Source organism: Sinocyclocheilus anshuiensis, unplaced genomic scaffold, assembly GCF_001515605.1.
Source record: "Sinocyclocheilus anshuiensis isolate Anshui unplaced genomic scaffold, SAMN03320099.WGS_v1.1 scaffold436, whole genome shotgun sequence".
Classification (NCBI taxonomy): domain Eukaryota; kingdom Metazoa; phylum Chordata; class Actinopteri; order Cypriniformes; family Cyprinidae; genus Sinocyclocheilus; species Sinocyclocheilus anshuiensis.
The window spans coordinates 1,118,294-1,137,840 of record NW_015560618.1 but is presented as its reverse complement, the minus strand read 5'-3'; the positions used below and the strand labels follow the sequence as shown (position 1 = coordinate 1,137,840).

Sequence of the window (19,547 nt, the reverse complement as noted above, 5' to 3'; positions counted from 1 at the left end):
TGATGTGTTTATTGGACCAATCAGATAAGAGTAAATGGAGAGTCAGCGAGAGGCTCATTTGATTGGCTACAAGAAGGAGGACCCGCCCTCCCCCTCACGCTTGCAAAACTCAGTCAGTGAGAGAATCGTGCCAAAATTGTAAGCGCAGAGAAAAGAAAGACGGAGCTGTACATATCGGTTTATTTCGGGAACTTTTTGCCCCACATACACAACAAGTCATTTAGACATTTGCAACAGTTAGTTTTGTACACATACAGACTGGTTCTATGCAGTCAATCCGTTTTGCAGTTCTTTAAACTGTTGTTTTCGCTTGCAAATCACTGTTCACAGGCTTGCAGTGCTTTTGACCGTCTTTTGGCGAAAAAAATGTGCCAAAAGTGTAAGCGCGGAAAAATGGAAGTCAGAAGCATGCAGATCATATTTATTTTGCGTTAGCATGAAGCTGCAGTTTCACAATACATGAATTACACTTACGAGTAACAGTAAAATGCTGCAAATATTTTTTTCTTGCGCTTGAAACACGATTTACACCTTTACAAAGCTTCTCTTGCGCATGCAAATTTAATTTACGCTTACAGTCTTATGTACACTTCCACAACTCTTACCCTGCGTATGCAAATCTTTTTGACGTCATTCTACCTTCATATAAAGCCACAGCAGAATTGTTGTGCGTCTCCGAGCAACACTGCAGTGTTTAGGTTCTGAATGAATCCACATTTTGAACGAATCGAATGAATGAAAGACTCACAAAGACATTTACCGCCACCTGCTGGCAGTTTTAGTTTCTTATTTAGAGTATTATTTTAAAAAACTTTAAAGGGATAGTTAACCCAAATTTTTTTTATTATTATGTCATAATTTACTCAAACCTGACTTACTTTCTTTTGTGGAACATAAAAGAAAGCATTTTGTAGACTGTTGTTAACAAAGCTGTTTTGGTTACCAACGTGTTCAATTGCATGAACAAAAAAACCCTGAGATTTTTCTTCAATTATCTTCTTTTATGTTCCATAGTTTTTGTTAGGCCGTTGTAACCTAAACATTTATGTGCAATAAATTTTATGTTGAATCAAATAAAACATTTCTTTCTAAAGCTACTTACTATATGTAGTGTCTACTTAATACTTTCTCATTTAACACAAAAATAGTTTTAAATAATCTTTTGGGGTATTTTTCAATTCAATTCAATTCAAGTTTTCACAGCCAAATGTAATTTGCGATTAATTTAGATTAATTAATCAACACATCATGTAATTAATTGGATTAAAAATTGTAATCGACTGACAGCCCTAATATATATATATATATATATATATAGTATCATATTAGTGTATATATAGGTATCATGATTAGTTATTTACAATGCTTTACAGTGCATATTTATTGATAGGACATGCCGTTTATAATTGCAGGCCTCCAGTAAGCGACAGCACCACCTCAATAAGCACCTGTACAGGCCCTCGACATTCCTCACCTCATACGAGCCGCCCGTCTACATGGATGATGAGGACGAACGGTCTCACTTCTTCAACAGCCTCCAGGATAATGGAGCGGATGATTCGGTCAGTCCTTGTTAAGATTTCAGTTCAAATCCAACTAAATCTGAGAGCTCGCACTTCAGGGTGGCCAGTAATTGATCGGGTCACTAATCATCAGAGAAATGCATGTATGATTGAACCAGTGAGAGCCATGGCATTTTATCAGACCATATTCAAGCTTATTGATTTAGAAGCTGGAAAGGGAAAAATAAATACCTGAAATCAATTGATGAAAAATGCTTTTTGAAAGCCATTTTGTTTCCTCTCTTCCCCTCTGGCAAACATTTGATGGCCTTTCTCAAACAGGCAATCCTTTAAAGACCGCAAACTGGCATTTCCACAGTTGGGATTTGCTTGATGTTTGATCATTTGATAATGATGAGCTGCCTTTTGACAGACACTGCTGCCAAAATCATTAGAGATGACTCGATGTTTGCGTCTCCTCAGCTGAACTGTGTAAAGAAGGCTGTGTGTTGATGTTGAGTGACCGTGAACTGACTGCAGTGGCTTGACATTTTCTCTGTCTCTGATATGTAACCTTTACGCGACACCAGTCAGCAGGCCCTGCAGAGAACATAACCACTCGCGCGTTGCCAAGCATCAGCGAACCTTACATGCACCAAATATAGACTTACTACAAATCATGACATCACAAGCCTTACGTAAAACCTGCATGGAAATATTGGAAATGGAGCTTTTCCTGTCAACAAACTAAACCCATTTTAATTGTCATTATCACATTGATGCAGTGTTGATTTGTATTATATTGTGGTGCTCATACATACAGTTTCCTGCGGTAATAAAATGACAAGGCAAGGATGCATTCAATTGATGAAAAGTCGTAAAAGGTTTTAATCCTGAAATAAAAGAGTTTTCACGATTTCTACAAAAATATTATGCAGAACAACTGTTTTCAACTTTGATAATTGTCTGAAATATTTCTTGAGCAGCTAAAGCCTGGAATACACTACACGATTTTTGCCCTGATTTTCCAGCAATTTACAGTCTGGAGAAGTTGACGCTAGTTGCCGAAAGTCGAAGTCAGTCTGCAGATTTGAGTTGACAGATTCCATAGAAAATCACGTAGTGTATGATGGTCACAGACTCTTTATTTTTTTTCAGCTTCAGACTCTGATTCCATCCAGTCAGAGGAGATCAAACATGTTTGATATTTCCAGCCGATTTTAGAACACGTTGCACATTTCTGCGTGAGTTTGTTGTGATCGGAACGACTTCAAAGTCTGCTAGTGTATCATGCTCAGTCGTGTAGTGTATGATGGCCGGTTTTCTTCTCTCACTATTTACCAAGTCGGTAAGTGTATGATGCCTAGTGTTTTAAAAATCTGTTCAGATTTTAAAAGTCATGTAGTGTATTCCAGCCTTAATCAGCATATTAGAGTAATTTCTGAAGGATCATGTGACACTGAACACTGAAGTAATCCTTCTGAAAATTCAGCTTTCCCATCACAGGAAAAAGTTACCATTTAAAATATGTTAAAATAGAAAACAGTTGCTTTAAATTGTAATATTTCGCAATATTACTTTTTACTGTATTTTTGATTAAATAAATGCACCCTTTGTGAGCATAACAAAAATAATGTTATGGACCCCAAACTTTTATTTATACAATACCTTTTATTTAAGCAGTTTGAATATTTTTTTTCACACCATTAATTTCTCTGTTGTTACTACCTGACAGTAACATAACTATTTTCAAAGGATTTGCCATGGCAAAGATATTATAATTATTTGAGAAAAATGTATCTGATAATACTTTCAATAATAATTATATACTAATATCATATAAATAATAAATAAAAAAATATTTTTGATTTTATTACGACATTTTCAGGAAAAAGTTACCATTTAAAATATGTTAAAATAGAAAACAGTTGCTTTAAATTGTAATATTTCGCAATATTACTTTTTACTGTATTTTTGATTAAATAAATGCACCCTTTGTGAGCATAACAAAAATAATGTTATGGACCCCAAACTTTTATTTATACAATACCTTTTATTTAAGCAGTTTGAATATTTTTTTTCACACCATTAATTTATCTGTTGTTACTACCTGACAGTACCATAACTATTTTCAAAGGATTTGCCATGGCAAAGATATAATTATTTGATAAAAATGTATCTGATAATACTTTCAATAATAATTATATACTAATATCATATAAATAATAAATAAAAATATATTTTTGATTTTATTACGACATTTTTTATGTTGTGACAAAAATAAATAAGGGGAGAACAGAGTCAGGAAATGTAGCCTCAACCTACCCTAACAAAAACAAGAAAAAACATTGGGTCATTGAAGTATATTCCAGACTCGTTAAAAAAAAGTTTGTAAAGATCATATTTTGTGCTATAAATTCAGATTTTGTAGCAGTGACAGCTGATGTGGTGAAGAGTGTTGTACTGTTCTGACCCTGCTGTGATGTTTCAGGATGAGGAAGGAGTTCCAGTGGAGCTGAGGCACCTGCCGGAGTATAAGGAGCTACTAGAGCTGAAGAAACTCAAGAAACAGAAACTACAGGAGATCCAGGCAGAGAGCGCTCTCATGCAGCACGTTGGCTATAAGGTACACACTTTTACCTGCCTATTTCCATTGTGATGTCTCTCTGATTCTCAAAAATATAAATCAGGTCATCATTTAATCCCCTTCGTGTTGTTCCAAACCTGTATGACTGACTTGTGTGGAACACAAAAGAAGATATTTTGAAGAATGCAGAAAATGTTTTTGTTCATACAGTCCCTCTGGCTTTCATTGTAGGGACAAAAACACTGAAATATTTTTCAATGTTGCATCATGTTCCACAGAAGAAAGTCCTACAGATTTAGAAACCACATGAGGGTGAATAAATGATGACAGAGATGTCTTTTTTCAGTGAACTATCCCTATCCCTAGCGACAAGTGATAAAGGCCATCTCTTAGACAGCTGTATAATAATATAATGTGGCTCTTTTTCATGATCAGCATTTTTTTTTTCTTTGTTAATGTTTGCATGTAATTCTCACTCAGTGTGACTTGTGTGGCATTGAGCCCATCCAGGGTGTACGGTGGCACTGTCAGGACTGTCCGCAGGACAACGCTGTGGACCTCTGCAGTTCCTGCTCCGACTGGTGAGTGGAGCTGGGCTTTTCCCACTTGTTACAACATTGTGGTGTTAATGTAAAGACAGTTAACTCATAAATACACTCTTTTTGACATGTCTTGAATGCTCCATTTGAAACGTGCCCTTTGAAATCATAGCCCTTTGAGCTTTAAGACTGTATCACAATTCATGTTTTTCAAATCCCAAAAAATAATACGTTTGTTGTACCTCTGAATATATTTAAGACAATTGTATGACCTTAAATATCACAAAAACGGACTTTATTCACACATGCACCTAAGTACATTTTACAGTTCTTGCACATCTATTTTTAGTTGCAAATGTGAGTGAAATGCTCACACAGTTGAACCTTGCTTAAATGAAATCTGATGTGCATAATTTAAATGTAGGATAGGCGATTTCGGAAAGGCTAGCAATAGCAAGTTAGCTTTGAAAGCATTTGCGACTGAAAACTACTGCGTGCGACTATGAAACATTTTTTAGGAGCACCAGTGCGATTGACCCGATCATCATCATATTTGTGATTGCGCTCAGGGGAGCTTCAAAGGTTTCTACGTGTTTTTGCAGAGTTGAGCGTTGATATCACAGACATATCTCACAAATCCTTTCATAAGCCAAGTGTAGACAGGGTGTAAATAAGAGATTCATTGCGCAGTGTAGAGAGCTTCGTTGATTATAAACGTGAGATCGCGATGAACTAAGATGAGTGACAGCTTTTACTGATTTTTAAGGGAGTTTGTAAATGTGATACTGATTTAATACAACAGTTCAATAAACAAGAAGTTAATATTAAGTGACTTACATTGTCTGACTATAACACTATTGTCTGATTTTTGCTCTATTTCGTCATCGAAAATAGTTTAAAACAAAGACACAGCGGAGCCGCAGCGCATCTCCATTCAAACACAGCTGTGTTTCGTTTATGAATGAACGGCCGTTTTTAAATGAATCTAGTGAGTCAGTGATTCATGATTACCTTCATTCATAAAGACAGTCACTTGCTTCATTCCTGAATGAATCAGCCGTTCGAATTAATCAATTGAATGAATGACTCAGTGATAAAAATCAGTGACTTGCCGCCACCTGCTGGCAGTTTTAGTTTCATTAAGCCACTTTTGTGTTCTTCTGTGCCACCTCTACAAATTAATTTTGTTAATACTGATTTAATTTGATTGGTAACGTATGTTTCTTATTCTACTTGTTCTTATTCTTATTCTTATTTTTAATTACAATTTTTAAAAAGCTTATAAAATATAATTTTTTGACAAAAATTCTGCTGTAAATCACTTTGAGTCAAATATCACCTTGTAATGGGAAGGCTAATTTTTGATAAAATTTTGGATTATTGATTAGAAGGTGCTCCTAAATTTAAGTTTACCTAAAAAGAAAAGTAAGCGTAGAGCCCTGGTCCTACGCCTTACACAGATGATATAAATACATTTAGACCACTTTACTTGGTGATTGCTATCGGGATGTGAAGAGACTTAAACCAGCATAACAAAAAATGTTTTTGAACCAGATCACCTACCCTGCCTTTAATAAACTGAATTATTGATTTTTGATTTTTTGAGGACTTATCGAAAATGTTGCGAACTGAAATAGAAGCATTAGAGAAAGAAAGAAAGAAAAACACTTGTGATACAGGTCCTTCATCCTTTTACTGACTTTTCAAAGAATGTTTTATTTGAAATTCTTGACAGAGGAAATCTCCTCAATCTAAGATGGGGAATCTCAGGCCTGCTTTGTATTTTTTATTTTTTTCTACAAAATATCCACGTTTCCATTCTGTTTAACTTGAAATGTTGGTCAGTTGTCTCGTCCTAACCAGTCACCTTTCTGTTTGCCCCTTCAGTTTGTTCAAAACGGAGACCCACAAGCCCACACACAGACTGGAGCCAGTCTGCCAGGCCGAAACCTTCCTGGACAAAGACTACTGCTTACCGCAGAGCACAGGCTACAACTACCTGGACCCCAACTACTTCCCTGCCAACAGATGACAGGGACAAGCTCCGGCGCTAGTATCCAAGGCTGGGCCACAGCCCCCAGGGCATTCTGTGCATGGCTCCATCATCCAAGTCAAAGAAATGCTTACGTTTGGGCGAGAGGGTACCACAGATGGGCCGCAACTCGCCCCGACCCGCTGCCGGAGGGGGCTGGGGTGGGGGAGGGGTCGGGGGAGGGAGGGGGCAACGCCCTGCCGCGGTTGTCAAACCTTACCAGGTCTCGTCAAGTAACACTATCTCAAATCAAAAGAAATGAGAGGAAAGAACGAACAAAAGAAAAGGCGCACCGACATTCCCAATCCCAGGACATTTAGAAGGCAACCCGACGCCTCCCTTTGTTCCACCGTTTAAATGACGTGCGTCAGTTACGCACCTCTCGGAGGAGCGCGCGGCTCTGGATTCATCGGCAGGAGCGGGGTTGGGCTTGCGTTAAAGTGCAAAATGTCGTCTGTAGTTGAAATATTTATAAGTGAAGCTTTGTGTGTGAGCTCTTTTCGTGAGGCGGGAGTACAAGGAAAGGAACTTGGTGCTGAGACTGTCGTCTTTGATTCATACCAGGTTTTTAACCAATCGAGGAGGTTCGCTCACAACTCCGACGTTCTAAACAGGGGTTAAAAAAACAAAAACAAAAAATCCCAGCCGACAGACCCCATACGTGTCTCTTGCCATGGGCTACCATTTTCACTAGAAGCTGCTCTTTGTTTCCTCTTATGACCATTACATGATGTTGTCACTTTATTTACGTTCATTTCTTGTTTTTTACATTACGCCGAATTTAAAAAAAAAAAGCCACTCCACTTAACCCAATAGGTTCCCAAACCTCGAAGCACTACAACACGGAGAAGACCAGCTGAGATCCGGAGGACGTTATAGCGCTCTCTGTGCTTGTGGAGAGCTTTCTTTTCTTTTCTCAATGTGTACTGTTGTTGATCATGTGGAGTATTCAGATATATGGTGAAAAGTAGCCAGTGGTAGTTGCCGTGTGCCATTTTTTTTTTCATCCCTGTCCAGTCGATTCAAACCTGGCCACTCGTTTTAGAAGAAGAAAATAAAGAACTCGTGGCACGTTTGCCCTCTGTGAAAAACTGCCCAACCATCATCACGCCTTTAGATCCCTCTAATTTTCGCGGTTTCCTCACGGTCCATGAAAAGATTGTATTTTTATTAATCTATTTAAAAGACGAAGAATAACGAAATCGAGTTGGTGGTAGTCGTCGCACGTGCGCCGCACTCCCACGTTATTTTATACACATGCATTTCGTTGTGCTTTGAGTAGACCATTTTGTATTGGGTTCTGTTCACCTCCCCTCCCTTGACCCGCTTCAATATCTGTGTATAATAGTCTGTTCTTAAATAATGTAAAAAATGGTAGAGGAGAACTGTGGAAATAAAAGTATGTGAAAAGTCTTTCTACACTACATGACTCGGGTATTATGATTTATCCTTCTGATTTATTTCAGTACTTAAGCTCTGAAGTTTGATATAAGGACAGATTAATAAGGTTTGTTAGTGGCACGTTTATTTTTAGTGTTGAGAGTCTGTCATGCCACTAGAGGGTGGTAGGTTATTGTGAATGCTACAGTCCATTCGTTTCTGATATGAAGTGACGTTGTCATTGTATTACAGTTATTAATTTGCACGTAAAGAGCGGATATCAGAATATTCACTTCAGTCATAGGAAATAACTGTTCTCTGATAGTGGTCGACTGACAAGTGACTTGAAGAACAATGGATGGCAGATATAGGTGATATCACGCTATTTAATATAAAGCTGCATTCAATAGTTTGCTGCTAATTTCAAAGGTTTTACACATGAATAAATTGTGACATGCATTGGCATGAGATGAAGAGTGTGCTCAGAGTTTTCTATGATTGCGGGTCACCACCGTCAAGTGTATTTTGCCATACTGAAATTATGTTTCACTAAACATTGGAGTATTTCATTACACTAATTGGCTGGCATCTCTGTCGATATGCTAGTAAATGGCTTTTCTAATGAGAAGTGGTGTAGAAAGGGACTTGATTTTTCAATCGGGAATTGATTGGATGGTTGGATCTCATGTGAGTTTGCTGGAAGGAAGACTTGTACTTTGGTAAAGTAATGGTAACAATACTGTCCAGTATGCATGTTTTTCATATGACAGGCTCTACCACATTGGCTAATTTTGGTGCTGCTAGAGAAAACTGCTTGCAACACTTCCAGTTTTTTTTTTCCCCACCTTCAATGATTTGCACATTGACCTTCATACCCACACATACTGTTAAAGGAGCAGTTCACGCAAAAATTTAAATTTGCTGAGAATGTAGTCACCCCCCAGGCGATCCAAGATATAGTGTTTTGTTTCTTCAAAACAGATTTGGAGATATGTAGCATTACATCTATTGTTTATCAATGGATCCTCTGCAGAGAATGGGTGCCGTCAGAATGAGAGTCCACACAGATCATAAAAACGTTGCAATAATCCACAGCATGAAGCAAGAAAACACGAAAAGCTACGTTTGTTTGTAATGAACAAATCCATCAAGGCGTTTTAACTTTAAAGCATTACTCCTGGTCAAAATATGAGTCCATAATAATGCTTCCTCAACTAAAAAAGTTCATCCTGTTGTCCTCTCTAATCAAAATCCGCTGAAATGTAAGTTCTTAACCATTTTGGATTGTTTTTGCTTGTAAACCGTGCTTGATCTGTGCATATTTCCTGATTCAGACTACAAATTTTTCACTAAAGAAAAGAATATTATGGATAGATAGAGGACTCGTATTTTTGCCATAAACAACAGTTATTGTGATGTTTTATGTTTTTATCAGCTGTTTGAAATCTCAATCTGACGGCACCCATTCACTGCAGAGGAGCCATTGTTGAGCAAGTGATGTAATGTTACATTTCTCCAAATCTGGCCTGAGGGTGAGTACATATTCAGCACATTTTCTTTTTCGGGTGAACTATTCCTTTAACCGCAACAAAAACATTATTTCTCATAGCTACGGCTTTTAAAGAACAATATAAGACCATTAAACATATGAAATGTCTTTATTTCACTCTGGTTGATAAGGAAGAATACAGTTATCAGACCTCATTGTGAAATTCATCCAATCATTGCCAGACTGTGAAATTCAAAACATTTCCCTCTCCAGTTCATTAATTTCTGCTTCAACGATACAATAAATCACTACTCTTGCATGCTTAGCGCGATATAAACATGAAGCTAAAATAAAAAAAGGCTCTCCAGCAGCCGGTCCGTCATGCTTATCAGTTTTGCTGATTTCAGTGCTCAAGGATACTGACTGAACAACAGTCCAAATGGCATCAGACTGTCGTAAATAACCCTCTGTCTGTGTTTTACGGAGCTGAAAGCGAGCTTAAGCATAAGCATACAGATTCAATACCAAGAGATAAACACTGTTGATTTATTGGGCTGGTATTTACAGTGAACGACGATGGTGTGAAATGAACAGGTGCCAGTTGCTGGTTGGTAGCTTTCCAAGTGAATGTGCCATACAGAAGTTTTAATCGCAGGTGTGTGTGCGTGTGTAATGCGAGTCGTCTGCGGTGGAGCTGTAGGTGATGGTTTGTCCTCCAGGAGGCAGTGCGAGTCCAAGCTCTCTAGCAGGAGTCCAAGACGAGGCAGATCTGCTCAAAGACATCTTCTGGGGGCTGCTCGGCATCAATCTACATACACGCACACATAACACGGCTGTTAGAAATCATAAGCTGAAAAGTAGGGCAACAACTCACAGGAGAACTGTCATACAGCGCTAATAAATCCTACAAACACACAGCTACTCTGAGCGTGTTTAACATATATAGAGAGACAGGTTCATCTGTCTGCTTTATGTTGGCAACATCACTCGATCATCAGATTTGAATATAGTGTAATGATTCCATTCTGTGTAGTGTAATGTTTTCCACCATACAATCAATAAATCGGTTACAGATCAGGTAACAAAAACAGAGCTTTCCAGCTTTTGAGCTATAAATATCTTTTTTTGTAGATATTGTTGTGGTGGATTTACATTTGTGTGTCTGTTATTAATCCTTTGAATAAATAGATTTAAATGATTATTATCTTTAAACGACTTGGGTGTGGGTGAACTACTCATAGAGCAATATCTACTAAATGAAATATTTTAGAGCATAACTGGAAAAAAAAAAAGCCTATTTAATAACAGAAATCTTGTATGCCTTAAAATACTGTAATATTTCCACAAGTTTTCAAGGTTTGCAAATCACTATAAAAAAATCACATACTAATGTACTGTTGTACAACCATGTTTTTTTTTTTTTTTAGACGTACCACAGCAGTACCAATGTGTTCTTTGAAGCACCTTTGTTAACTATGGTAATGATTTAGTGAAAATCCTAATTCTGTCATTTATCCACCATCATGTCATTCCAAGCCTGTAATATTGTCGTTTTTCTGCAGCACAAGAAGATATTTTGGTGAATGCATTAATTGCTATTGTATGGATAGACAAAAAAAATGTACACTTCTCAAAATATCTGTTATGTTCCACAAAAGAAAGAAAGTCATTTGGAACAACATGAGAGTGAGTAAATGACAGAATTTGCATTTTTGGTTGAACTATCCCTTTGAAAACCTGCTTCCCTTCCCCACAAATCAGAGGATGTTTTTGCTTTTAAATCCGATCCAATTTAGCTACTTTCATTTATCTGACATAGTGAAAACGTCCTGACATGACAAACCCCAATCTGGTTAATATGGATGCCCTTTGTGTAGTCAAAATAACTCGCCTATTTGAAGGATTTATTTTAAGGATGGATGTCAACAGCAGACTAAAATCAGTTACTCTGTGCCGATTCTAAAATGTTCTTTTTAGCTTGAGGTCAATGTAACCAAGTCCAATTACACAGAAACGTCACTGCTATGACTAATTGTAGCTTGGCGTTTCCATACCCACCTTGTGCAGGACTTCACTGTGTTCGTAGTGACTGACCACAGGATTGACCAGGCTGCAGAATCCGTCCACTCTACAGCGTGTGTCTCTTTCTCGGGCTTCTTTAGTGTGCAGGCTGCAGGTGGCTCTCTGCTGCAGCCGTCGACTCATGATGTCTGCAGAACATTCCAGGAACAGAACTATGTCGGGCTGCCCCATCTGAAACACAAACATGTATTTTATGTAAGAAATAGAACAAGCACTGAGTGCCAGTCAATTTCTTTGAGATGTGGGCAAAGGCATCTATCATGAGCACTGCAAAATATGTTGTGCTGGTGTTTCTAGTATATTTAGTGCTTTAATTGCATCATTACATATTACTAAATTGGATTTCAAACACTGAATGGTGTCACTGTGTTTTCATCTGTTTCATTGTCTTCTTGTTGGTTTAAAGCAGTGATGGGCAAACTTGGCCCTTCCAGGTCACTTTCCTTCAGAGTTTAGCTCCAACTCTAATCAAACACACCTGAACCAGCTAATCATTGTCTTCAAGACTACTAGAAAGCTACAGGCAGGTGAGTTTTATCAGGGTTGGATCAAATCTCTGCAGGAAAGTGGCGTGGAAGGGCCAAGTTTGCCCATCACTGATCTAGACCCATGAGACCTTCATACAATTTTGAAAAAAATAAATAAATCAAGATATTTTTACTGAAACTTGAGAGATTTTTGTCCCTCCATTAAAAAGTACATTCACACAAGCTCAAGATACTTTCACGTTTTATTCTGCGACATAAAACACCAGTAACACCCCACTCGTGATTTTTTTAAAACGGTTTCGTTTCTTAAAAAAGACGGCTGCTAACAAGTTGCTAAATGGGACTACATGCGTTGTCGGAGACATTAAACGTTATCACGCCAAACAGTTTATCAATTTACAGTATATTCCAATTGTAGTATAATTTATAGTACAATTAATTGTAGAATAACCAATTAATAGTTTACCGCATTTTATATTGTTGTTCGACCATATTGTTGTTCGAAAATGTTTTTTTTTTTTGGCTTTGCCCCGAAATGCAACACAAGTCTTCGGATGGAAGATGCTCACTTTATCGCTTACTGATACGGAGACTCTGGGTTCGTACCATAAGGTAAACTCATATGATTATCCCATGTAAACACCACATTTACCGGCTTAGTCATGGTGAAAGTGAAACTTTAACGATGCATAGTGCTTAAAGCCACGTTAAAATGAAATGTTGCAAGCAGCTGTTAGAAAACATATAGATTGAGGATTTTCTAGAAGCAAGGATAAAACAACATTTTGTGTACCCATCCTTTACACTTTATTAAACTCGCTCACTCTGCTGTTATTTAATAGATTAAATGCACTAGAATTTTATTGAATAGTATGTGGAGACACATTTTTAATTAAAATATTCATATTAATTAAATCCAGTTTATATGAAAAGGTTCATGTAGCGTGGATTAAAATTCATACACAGAGTAAATCCTTTTCACTGAACGTGTTAAAAATAATTTTGAAAAGTTGTCGGAAGCGTGGTGGTGGTGACGTCGAAGGCGAGCGACCGTGGTGCTGTGAGTTGAATCAGGTGTGTTTGATTAGGGAGACACACAAAATGTGCAGTGTTGGGGGGCGCCCAGGACCAGGGTTGAGAAACACTGGTTTAAAGGGTTAGTTCGCCCAAAAATGAAACGTTTATACTATAAACGTAGTTCGTTTATAGCCTAAGTTTAGCTTTTAAGTTCTGGCGCTTTTATTTTGGCTTCAAAATTCATGAAAGTTATTCACTTATTTTGTGAAGATTATCTCGATGGACAAAACATGTACGTTTCATAAACTATGGTTGAACACAGAGCTTATTTTTTGCGATAATCCAAAAGCCTTTGGAAAAATCCCATTGGCTTTTTGTCGAGGGAACCAGTGCGATGCCAACAGCCGATCCGCATACAAAGTGGCGTCATAGTTCCCCCACTCTATAGGCTGCTTATCACAAACAGCAGCTAATTAACAAACAAGAAGCATTCTTATTAATAATTCCAACATTGTTCGCAATATTTAGCACAGAGTCGCGAATAAACACAAGTAAATGGATCCCCTGATCTGACATACTTTATGTGTGCTTCTTACGACAACAGGACAAATGGATTTGGAAAATTTGCTTTGATGTGTACTGTGTTAGAAGGTTATTTTACAAGTTACGCCCCCAAATGAGAAAATGTGGTTTAATATGATCAATTTAATTTAGTCTTTTATTCACATAGACACTACCTGGCCAAAAAAAGTTGCTGTCTGGCCATAAATAAGCAAATACATAAGATTTTAAGATTGAATTATTATAGCAGTAATTTCTATGGTTCTTGCATGATGTATGTTTGGTAACAATTGTTTTATTACTCATGAAGTGCATGGCTTTTTATTTCTCAAACAACCATGTCAGAAGACATACCCATGTCCATATTCCAGGATAACAATACCAAGATTCAACAGGCTCAATTTGTGAAAGACTGGCCATCACAGAGTCCTGACCTTAAACACACTGAAAGTCTTTGGGATGTGCTGGAGTTGATTTTACAGTGCCTGTCCAAAAAAAGTTGCACACTCTAATATTTTGTTGGTCTGCATTTTGCTTTGTTTATAGTGTGAATTTGTTGTGGCATTGTTTCGACAAAGCATATTTCCATTAAGAGATGAATAAACTTTTGGATGAGATTTTGTATTGACAATGAACCACTCTGTAAAGTCGACTCCAGCACATCCTCAAGATATTCAATAGAGTTAAGCTCAGGACTCTGTAATGGATCATTCATACATGAAAATGATTCTTCATGCTCACAGAACTATTGTTTCACAAATTAAGCCTGGTGAATCTTGTTATTGTCATCCTGGAATGTATACATGGGTACATCTTCCAACATGGTTGTTTAAGAAATGAAAAGCTACGCATTGCATCAGTTAGGGTTAAAATAATTGTTGCAAAGCATATAACATGGCAGTAACATGTTAATCACTGCAAAAATGATCCAATACTACAATCTTCAGCATTTGCTTCTTTAAATCTAGTGAAAAAGATTTAAATAAAAACATAAAAAACACCACATTTAAATATACCCACATGCAAATGACATTTGAGAGCTGCAGTGGAGGGAAGATTTTCAAAAAATGACAACATATTTTCCACCTTATCTCAAAGAATGCCATCACATGGCTTTTGAAGAGCTTAAATCTGTTTTGTGGGCATAGAACACTCTTGAAAACGTCTCATTTTGTGTTTTTCACAAAACAAGATTCATACGGGTTTGAGACAACACGAGTAAACAAGTTTTCATTTTTGAGAGACCTATTCCCTATTACTTATAACGTCCCAACATATTTCAGCAACTGTTTCATTGACTGCAGTGACTGCAGTCTCACTCCCTGTGATTTCGTCTTTTCCTGAAAATCACTGACCTTGGCTTCATACTCTTGCTGGCTTTTGAAGAGCTTAAATCTGTTTTGTGGGCATAGAACACTCTTGAAAACGTCTCATTTTGTGTTTTTCACAAAACAAGATTCATACGGGTTTGAGACAACACGAGTAAACAAGTTTTCATTTTTGAGAGACCTATTCCCTATTACTTATAACGTCCCAACATATTTCAGCAACTGTTTCATTGACTGCAGTCTCACTCCCTGTGATTTCGTCTTTTCCTGAAAATCACTGACCTTGGCTTCATACTCTTGCACCTGCTTCACATTCTTTGGGAAGCCAGTGACCAGGAAGCCCTTCCCCTGACGCACAGTGGATGCCATGGCCTCGCACAATAGATCCAGCAGTGTGTCCTTAAACCAGAGAAAACCAGATAAACACTCACATACAGATTCACAATCCGTGAGAACGGCTGGATGCATTAGAACACAGGTACAAACACAAACATTAGATAAGAAGTGAGAAGTCTGATGTCTGGGACAACTAGTCACAGCAAATGTTAATGACAGTCATGTTGCTAGGCAACACCACTGTAACATAAATCATCTGATTAAGTCTGAATCTCTCTGAGCCACATGCCAAACCTTAGCAAATAAACACAACAACAACAGCCTAAGTTAGTGGCTGGAGGGCCTGTCTGCCTATTTTAGCTCCATTCCTAATCAAACCACACCTGCTTGTAATTATTACAGTAAACCTGAATATTTCAGTTACATTTTTTAATGGGTTTGATTGTGTTTGATCCTTATCCCACCCCTTATTTTTCACTATATCACTTCTTGTCTGTTGTTAAATACTTTCATACATGCATAGTTTCTGTCATGAAACTCTTCTGAGTAGCTGCTGCTGGTTTGATTCTTCTAAAGTGGCAGCATAGCCAATTGATCTCTCTTTCCTATCTATTTCGGTCTTGACCTGGTAGAGCTAAGTACTACACACCATGAGAATTTTCTTAAGCCCTCCTCTTCGCCAGCACCACCTGTCTAGATATGCTCTCCTTACTTTACCTTGTGACATAAATCATCTGATTAAGTCTGAATCTCTCTGAGCCACATGCCAAACCTTAGCAAATAAACACAACAACAACAGCCTAAGTTAGTGGCTGGAGGGCCTGTCTGCCTATTTTAGCTCCATTCCTAATCAAACCACACCTGCTTGTAATTATTACAGTAAACCTGAATATTTCAGTTACATTTTTTAATGGGTTTGATTGTGTTTGATCCTTATCCCACCCCTTATTTTTCACTATATCACTTCTTGTCTGTTGTTAAATACTTTCATACATGCATAGTTTCTGTCATGAAACTCTTCTGAGTAGCTGCTGCTGGTTTGATTCTTCTAAAGTGGCAGCATAGCCAATTGATCTCTCTTTCCTATCTATTTCGGTCTTGACCTGGTAGAGCTAAGTACTACACACCATGAGAATTTTCTTAAGCCCTCCTCTTCCCCAGCACCACCTGTCTAGATATGCTCTCCTTACAGTACCTTGTTGCAGCAGCAACACTGACACTGTCTACACTGGATGTTCACTTTCTGGCATACTCAACATTTGAGTCTGCTGACAACAGGGCAAATGGAAGAGTGAAACAGTGTTCACTTTGATGCATCTGGTTTAAACAGCTTGTTTGCGTCTCTGACTTCAGAAGGATCCCTGCACCAGGAACAAGTGGATTTATTTTTAATGGTGTCCCCGGATCATGTTGAAGGATTGTATGTTTTTTCGGAGCATTTGACTACAGATTTTGTTTTGTAAACGAGGCACAGTGTAATGGAGACTTTACAAAGAATCTTTTGTTGAAAGATGATGCAGTCTGCTACATCACAAACCATAAGTAAACCATTTGACAAGGCTTTGTCTGTAAATTATGGTTTTATATGGATAATGTGGTCCCACTTTATATTAAGTGGCCTTAACTACTATGTACTTACATTTAAATTAATCATTTGGTACAATGCACTTATTGTGTACATACATCTTTTTACATTGTACTTATATTTTAAAAATATCTGCATGTAATTATGTCTGTAATTAATTTCTGTAATTACATTTATAATACATTTACTGTTGACCCATCACTTACACTTTAACCCACCCTTAAACCTAGCCATACCACCAAACCTGTCCCTAACCTTACCCGTTTCCCACCTCAATAGCAGCAAAAGTGTTTCACAATAAAATATGAACACAATAAGTACATTGTACTTAATTTTGATGAAAGTACATAGTAGTTAAGGCCACTTAATATAAAGTGGGACTGATAATGTTGTCAAGACACTTACTTTACTGACAAGCCTTAATGGACCCACTCCATAGCAGCATACTTAATTTTGATGAAAGTACATAGTAGTTAAGGCCACTTACTATAAAGTGGGACTGATAATGTTGTCAAGACACTTACTTTACTGACAAGCCTTAATGGACCCACTCCGTAAAACTGTATCATTTCAGAGAGAGGGTCAGAATGGTTGAAAATAATAATTTTTCTGCATATTTGTTTTTAGTGGGGGAAAAAAGTTATTAACATTAGTGAATCTCAAGTAACACTTAATAAAATTAAATAATCCATGTCATGACTCTCTATTTAACTGTAATAATATCAATATATATATATATATATATATATATATATGTATATAGATAGATAGATAGATAGATTGCAAATTAAGGAATGCTTCTGTAAAATTCAAGCATCAAATCTGTCCATTGCTCACTGGTTCACAATCCTGCTTCCACAACTCCACAATCAACTATCTGACTGAATATTATTGTTGTTATTATTCTCTCTTTCAATGTGGACAGACATTCATTGTCCTTTGGGAAATTAACCAAAAATTTGAATCTTGTTTGCAGGGGCATATACAAATTTTGTTCAATGCTCTCTAGATTAAACTGTCTGCTTTCCAAAAATTATAATTGCCGCCTACCTCTAACTAGCACCAGGGAGTTGAAAATTGGGGTTTGTCTGTGTGTTTTCAGTTGTGCTCTACTTCAGCTGTCTTTGGTTGTGCTCATACTTTATTTATTTCCCAAAAGCCAATTGTTTGTGAAGTACATGTCTGGAATTTATTATTTTTGTGTCTTCATGGTAAAAACTGTCATGTGGTTTTGCTAAATGACTTTTTTTTAAAGGAAGACCTTACAGGTCCCAGCACAACTTCCTGTTTCAACAAGAAATGTGTCAATCCAGGAAGAAAACTGTAAGTGCAAATGAATGTACATAGCCTATCTAATAATTCACACACCCTTTTTTTGTACACATCCAGCCCTTTAAAGGTTAAACTATTACATAAAACTTCTCAGCAAAATGTTACTGAGAAGTGTTACGAAATAGTGTGTCTTCCTGTGTTTGTTTCACAAGCGTTAAATTCAGCGAAGGTGAAGCTGATCGTTGTAATTTTCTGCACCTCGGGAAGCTGCTCTCCTCTTTCCAAAAGGTCTCGGAGAAATCGTCCTCTCTCACTGTGAGACTGCAACTCGCTGCACAGGGTGTCCCCAGGACACAGGCGCTTCAAACTGTAACGCTCCTCTATCTTCTCCGATTGGAGAGCTTTCCCCGATCCCGGCCCACCTGGTCAGAATGAGAAAGTTGAGAATAAATCTAATATGAAAAACTGCAAATAAAATGGATGGGAAAGATTGTTCTAAATAGTGGGGAACAAGGGCCAGATCCTCAGTAATTGACTGTCTTGGGAGATGCGGGATGGATTATCAGCAGATATCTTATGGTCTGTACCTCACACTATGCGCTGGCCCACCCCGACCTCACCATCTGACTGAAGTCCCAGAGGCTTTCATTAAGATTCTGCACACAGCTCAGGGCAGCCCTTATCTATCCAAACAGTCCACAGGTGGACTTCCCCAGGGTTAACGTCTCCTACACAGCCAACAGCTGTTTATAACACTGATGACATAGATATATATAATCCAAGCATCAAAGAAAAAAGCAAAAGGGTTTTGTCCTAACCAAAACAGTGAGTGGAAAGACACTTTGTTGATCGCTTGGACTCTTATTTACTAGATAGCCCCACCCACCGATAAATCTTATTGGTTCAAAATCAATGCTTTTGAGATATTGCTATCTGATTGAATGTTACAGTTGTTGCTATTTTCACTTTTAGTGTGGGGCGACAAATGACTTCAAAGGACAATATTCCCCAGTTTAAATGACTACAGACCAATTGCACTTACATCTGTTGTTGCAAAGTGTCTACCAGAGAGACTGGTTCTGAGGCACATTAAAGCCAGCCTCCCTCCCACTTTTGACCCCTACCAATTTGCTTATAGGGCCAACAGGTCTACAGAGGAGTCCATTGCTACAGCACTCCACAAAGCTCTGGAGCACCTGGAACACAGAGGTACATACGTCCGGATGCTCTTCATCGATTACAGTTCTGCGTTCAATAGCATTGTACCGGACATTCTTATCAGGAAACTCCTTCACCTGGGCTTTTCTGCTCACCTTTGTACCTGGATTATGGACTTTCTCACTAACCAC

The 19,547-nt window shown here is 37.8% G+C and overlaps 2 protein-coding genes across 3 annotated transcripts in view; one reads left to right on the top strand and one right to left on the bottom strand.

Annotated features, from left to right (window-relative positions):
* Positions 1-7,442, top strand: part of LOC107681788 (ZZ-type zinc finger-containing protein 3-like) — a 28,648-nt gene extending 21,206 nt beyond the window's left edge. The window contains exons 9-12 of the mRNA XM_016478119.1: positions 1,413-1,562; positions 3,994-4,128; positions 4,570-4,670; positions 6,516-7,442. Of these exons, the coding sequence (XP_016333605.1) occupies positions 1,413-1,562; positions 3,994-4,128; positions 4,570-4,670; positions 6,516-6,660 (531 nt within the window). The 3' untranslated portion in view covers positions 6,661-7,442. The remainder of the gene's footprint in view (positions 1-1,412; positions 1,563-3,993; positions 4,129-4,569; positions 4,671-6,515) is intronic.
* Positions 7,443-9,806: 2,364 nt separating this feature from the next.
* LOC107681791 (adenylate kinase isoenzyme 5-like) overlaps positions 9,807-19,547 on the bottom strand; it is a 108,739-nt gene continuing 98,998 nt past the window's right edge. For both annotated transcript variants that reach the window (XM_016478124.1, XM_016478125.1), the window contains exons 11-14: positions 18,457-18,620; positions 15,288-15,404; positions 11,588-11,782; positions 9,807-10,337 (exon numbers count right to left, since the gene is read on the bottom strand). In XM_016478124.1, the coding sequence (XP_016333610.1) occupies positions 10,272-10,337; positions 11,588-11,782; positions 15,288-15,404; positions 18,457-18,620 (542 nt within the window). In that variant the 3' untranslated portion in view covers positions 9,807-10,271. The remainder of the gene's footprint in view (positions 10,338-11,587; positions 11,783-15,287; positions 15,405-18,456; positions 18,621-19,547) is intronic.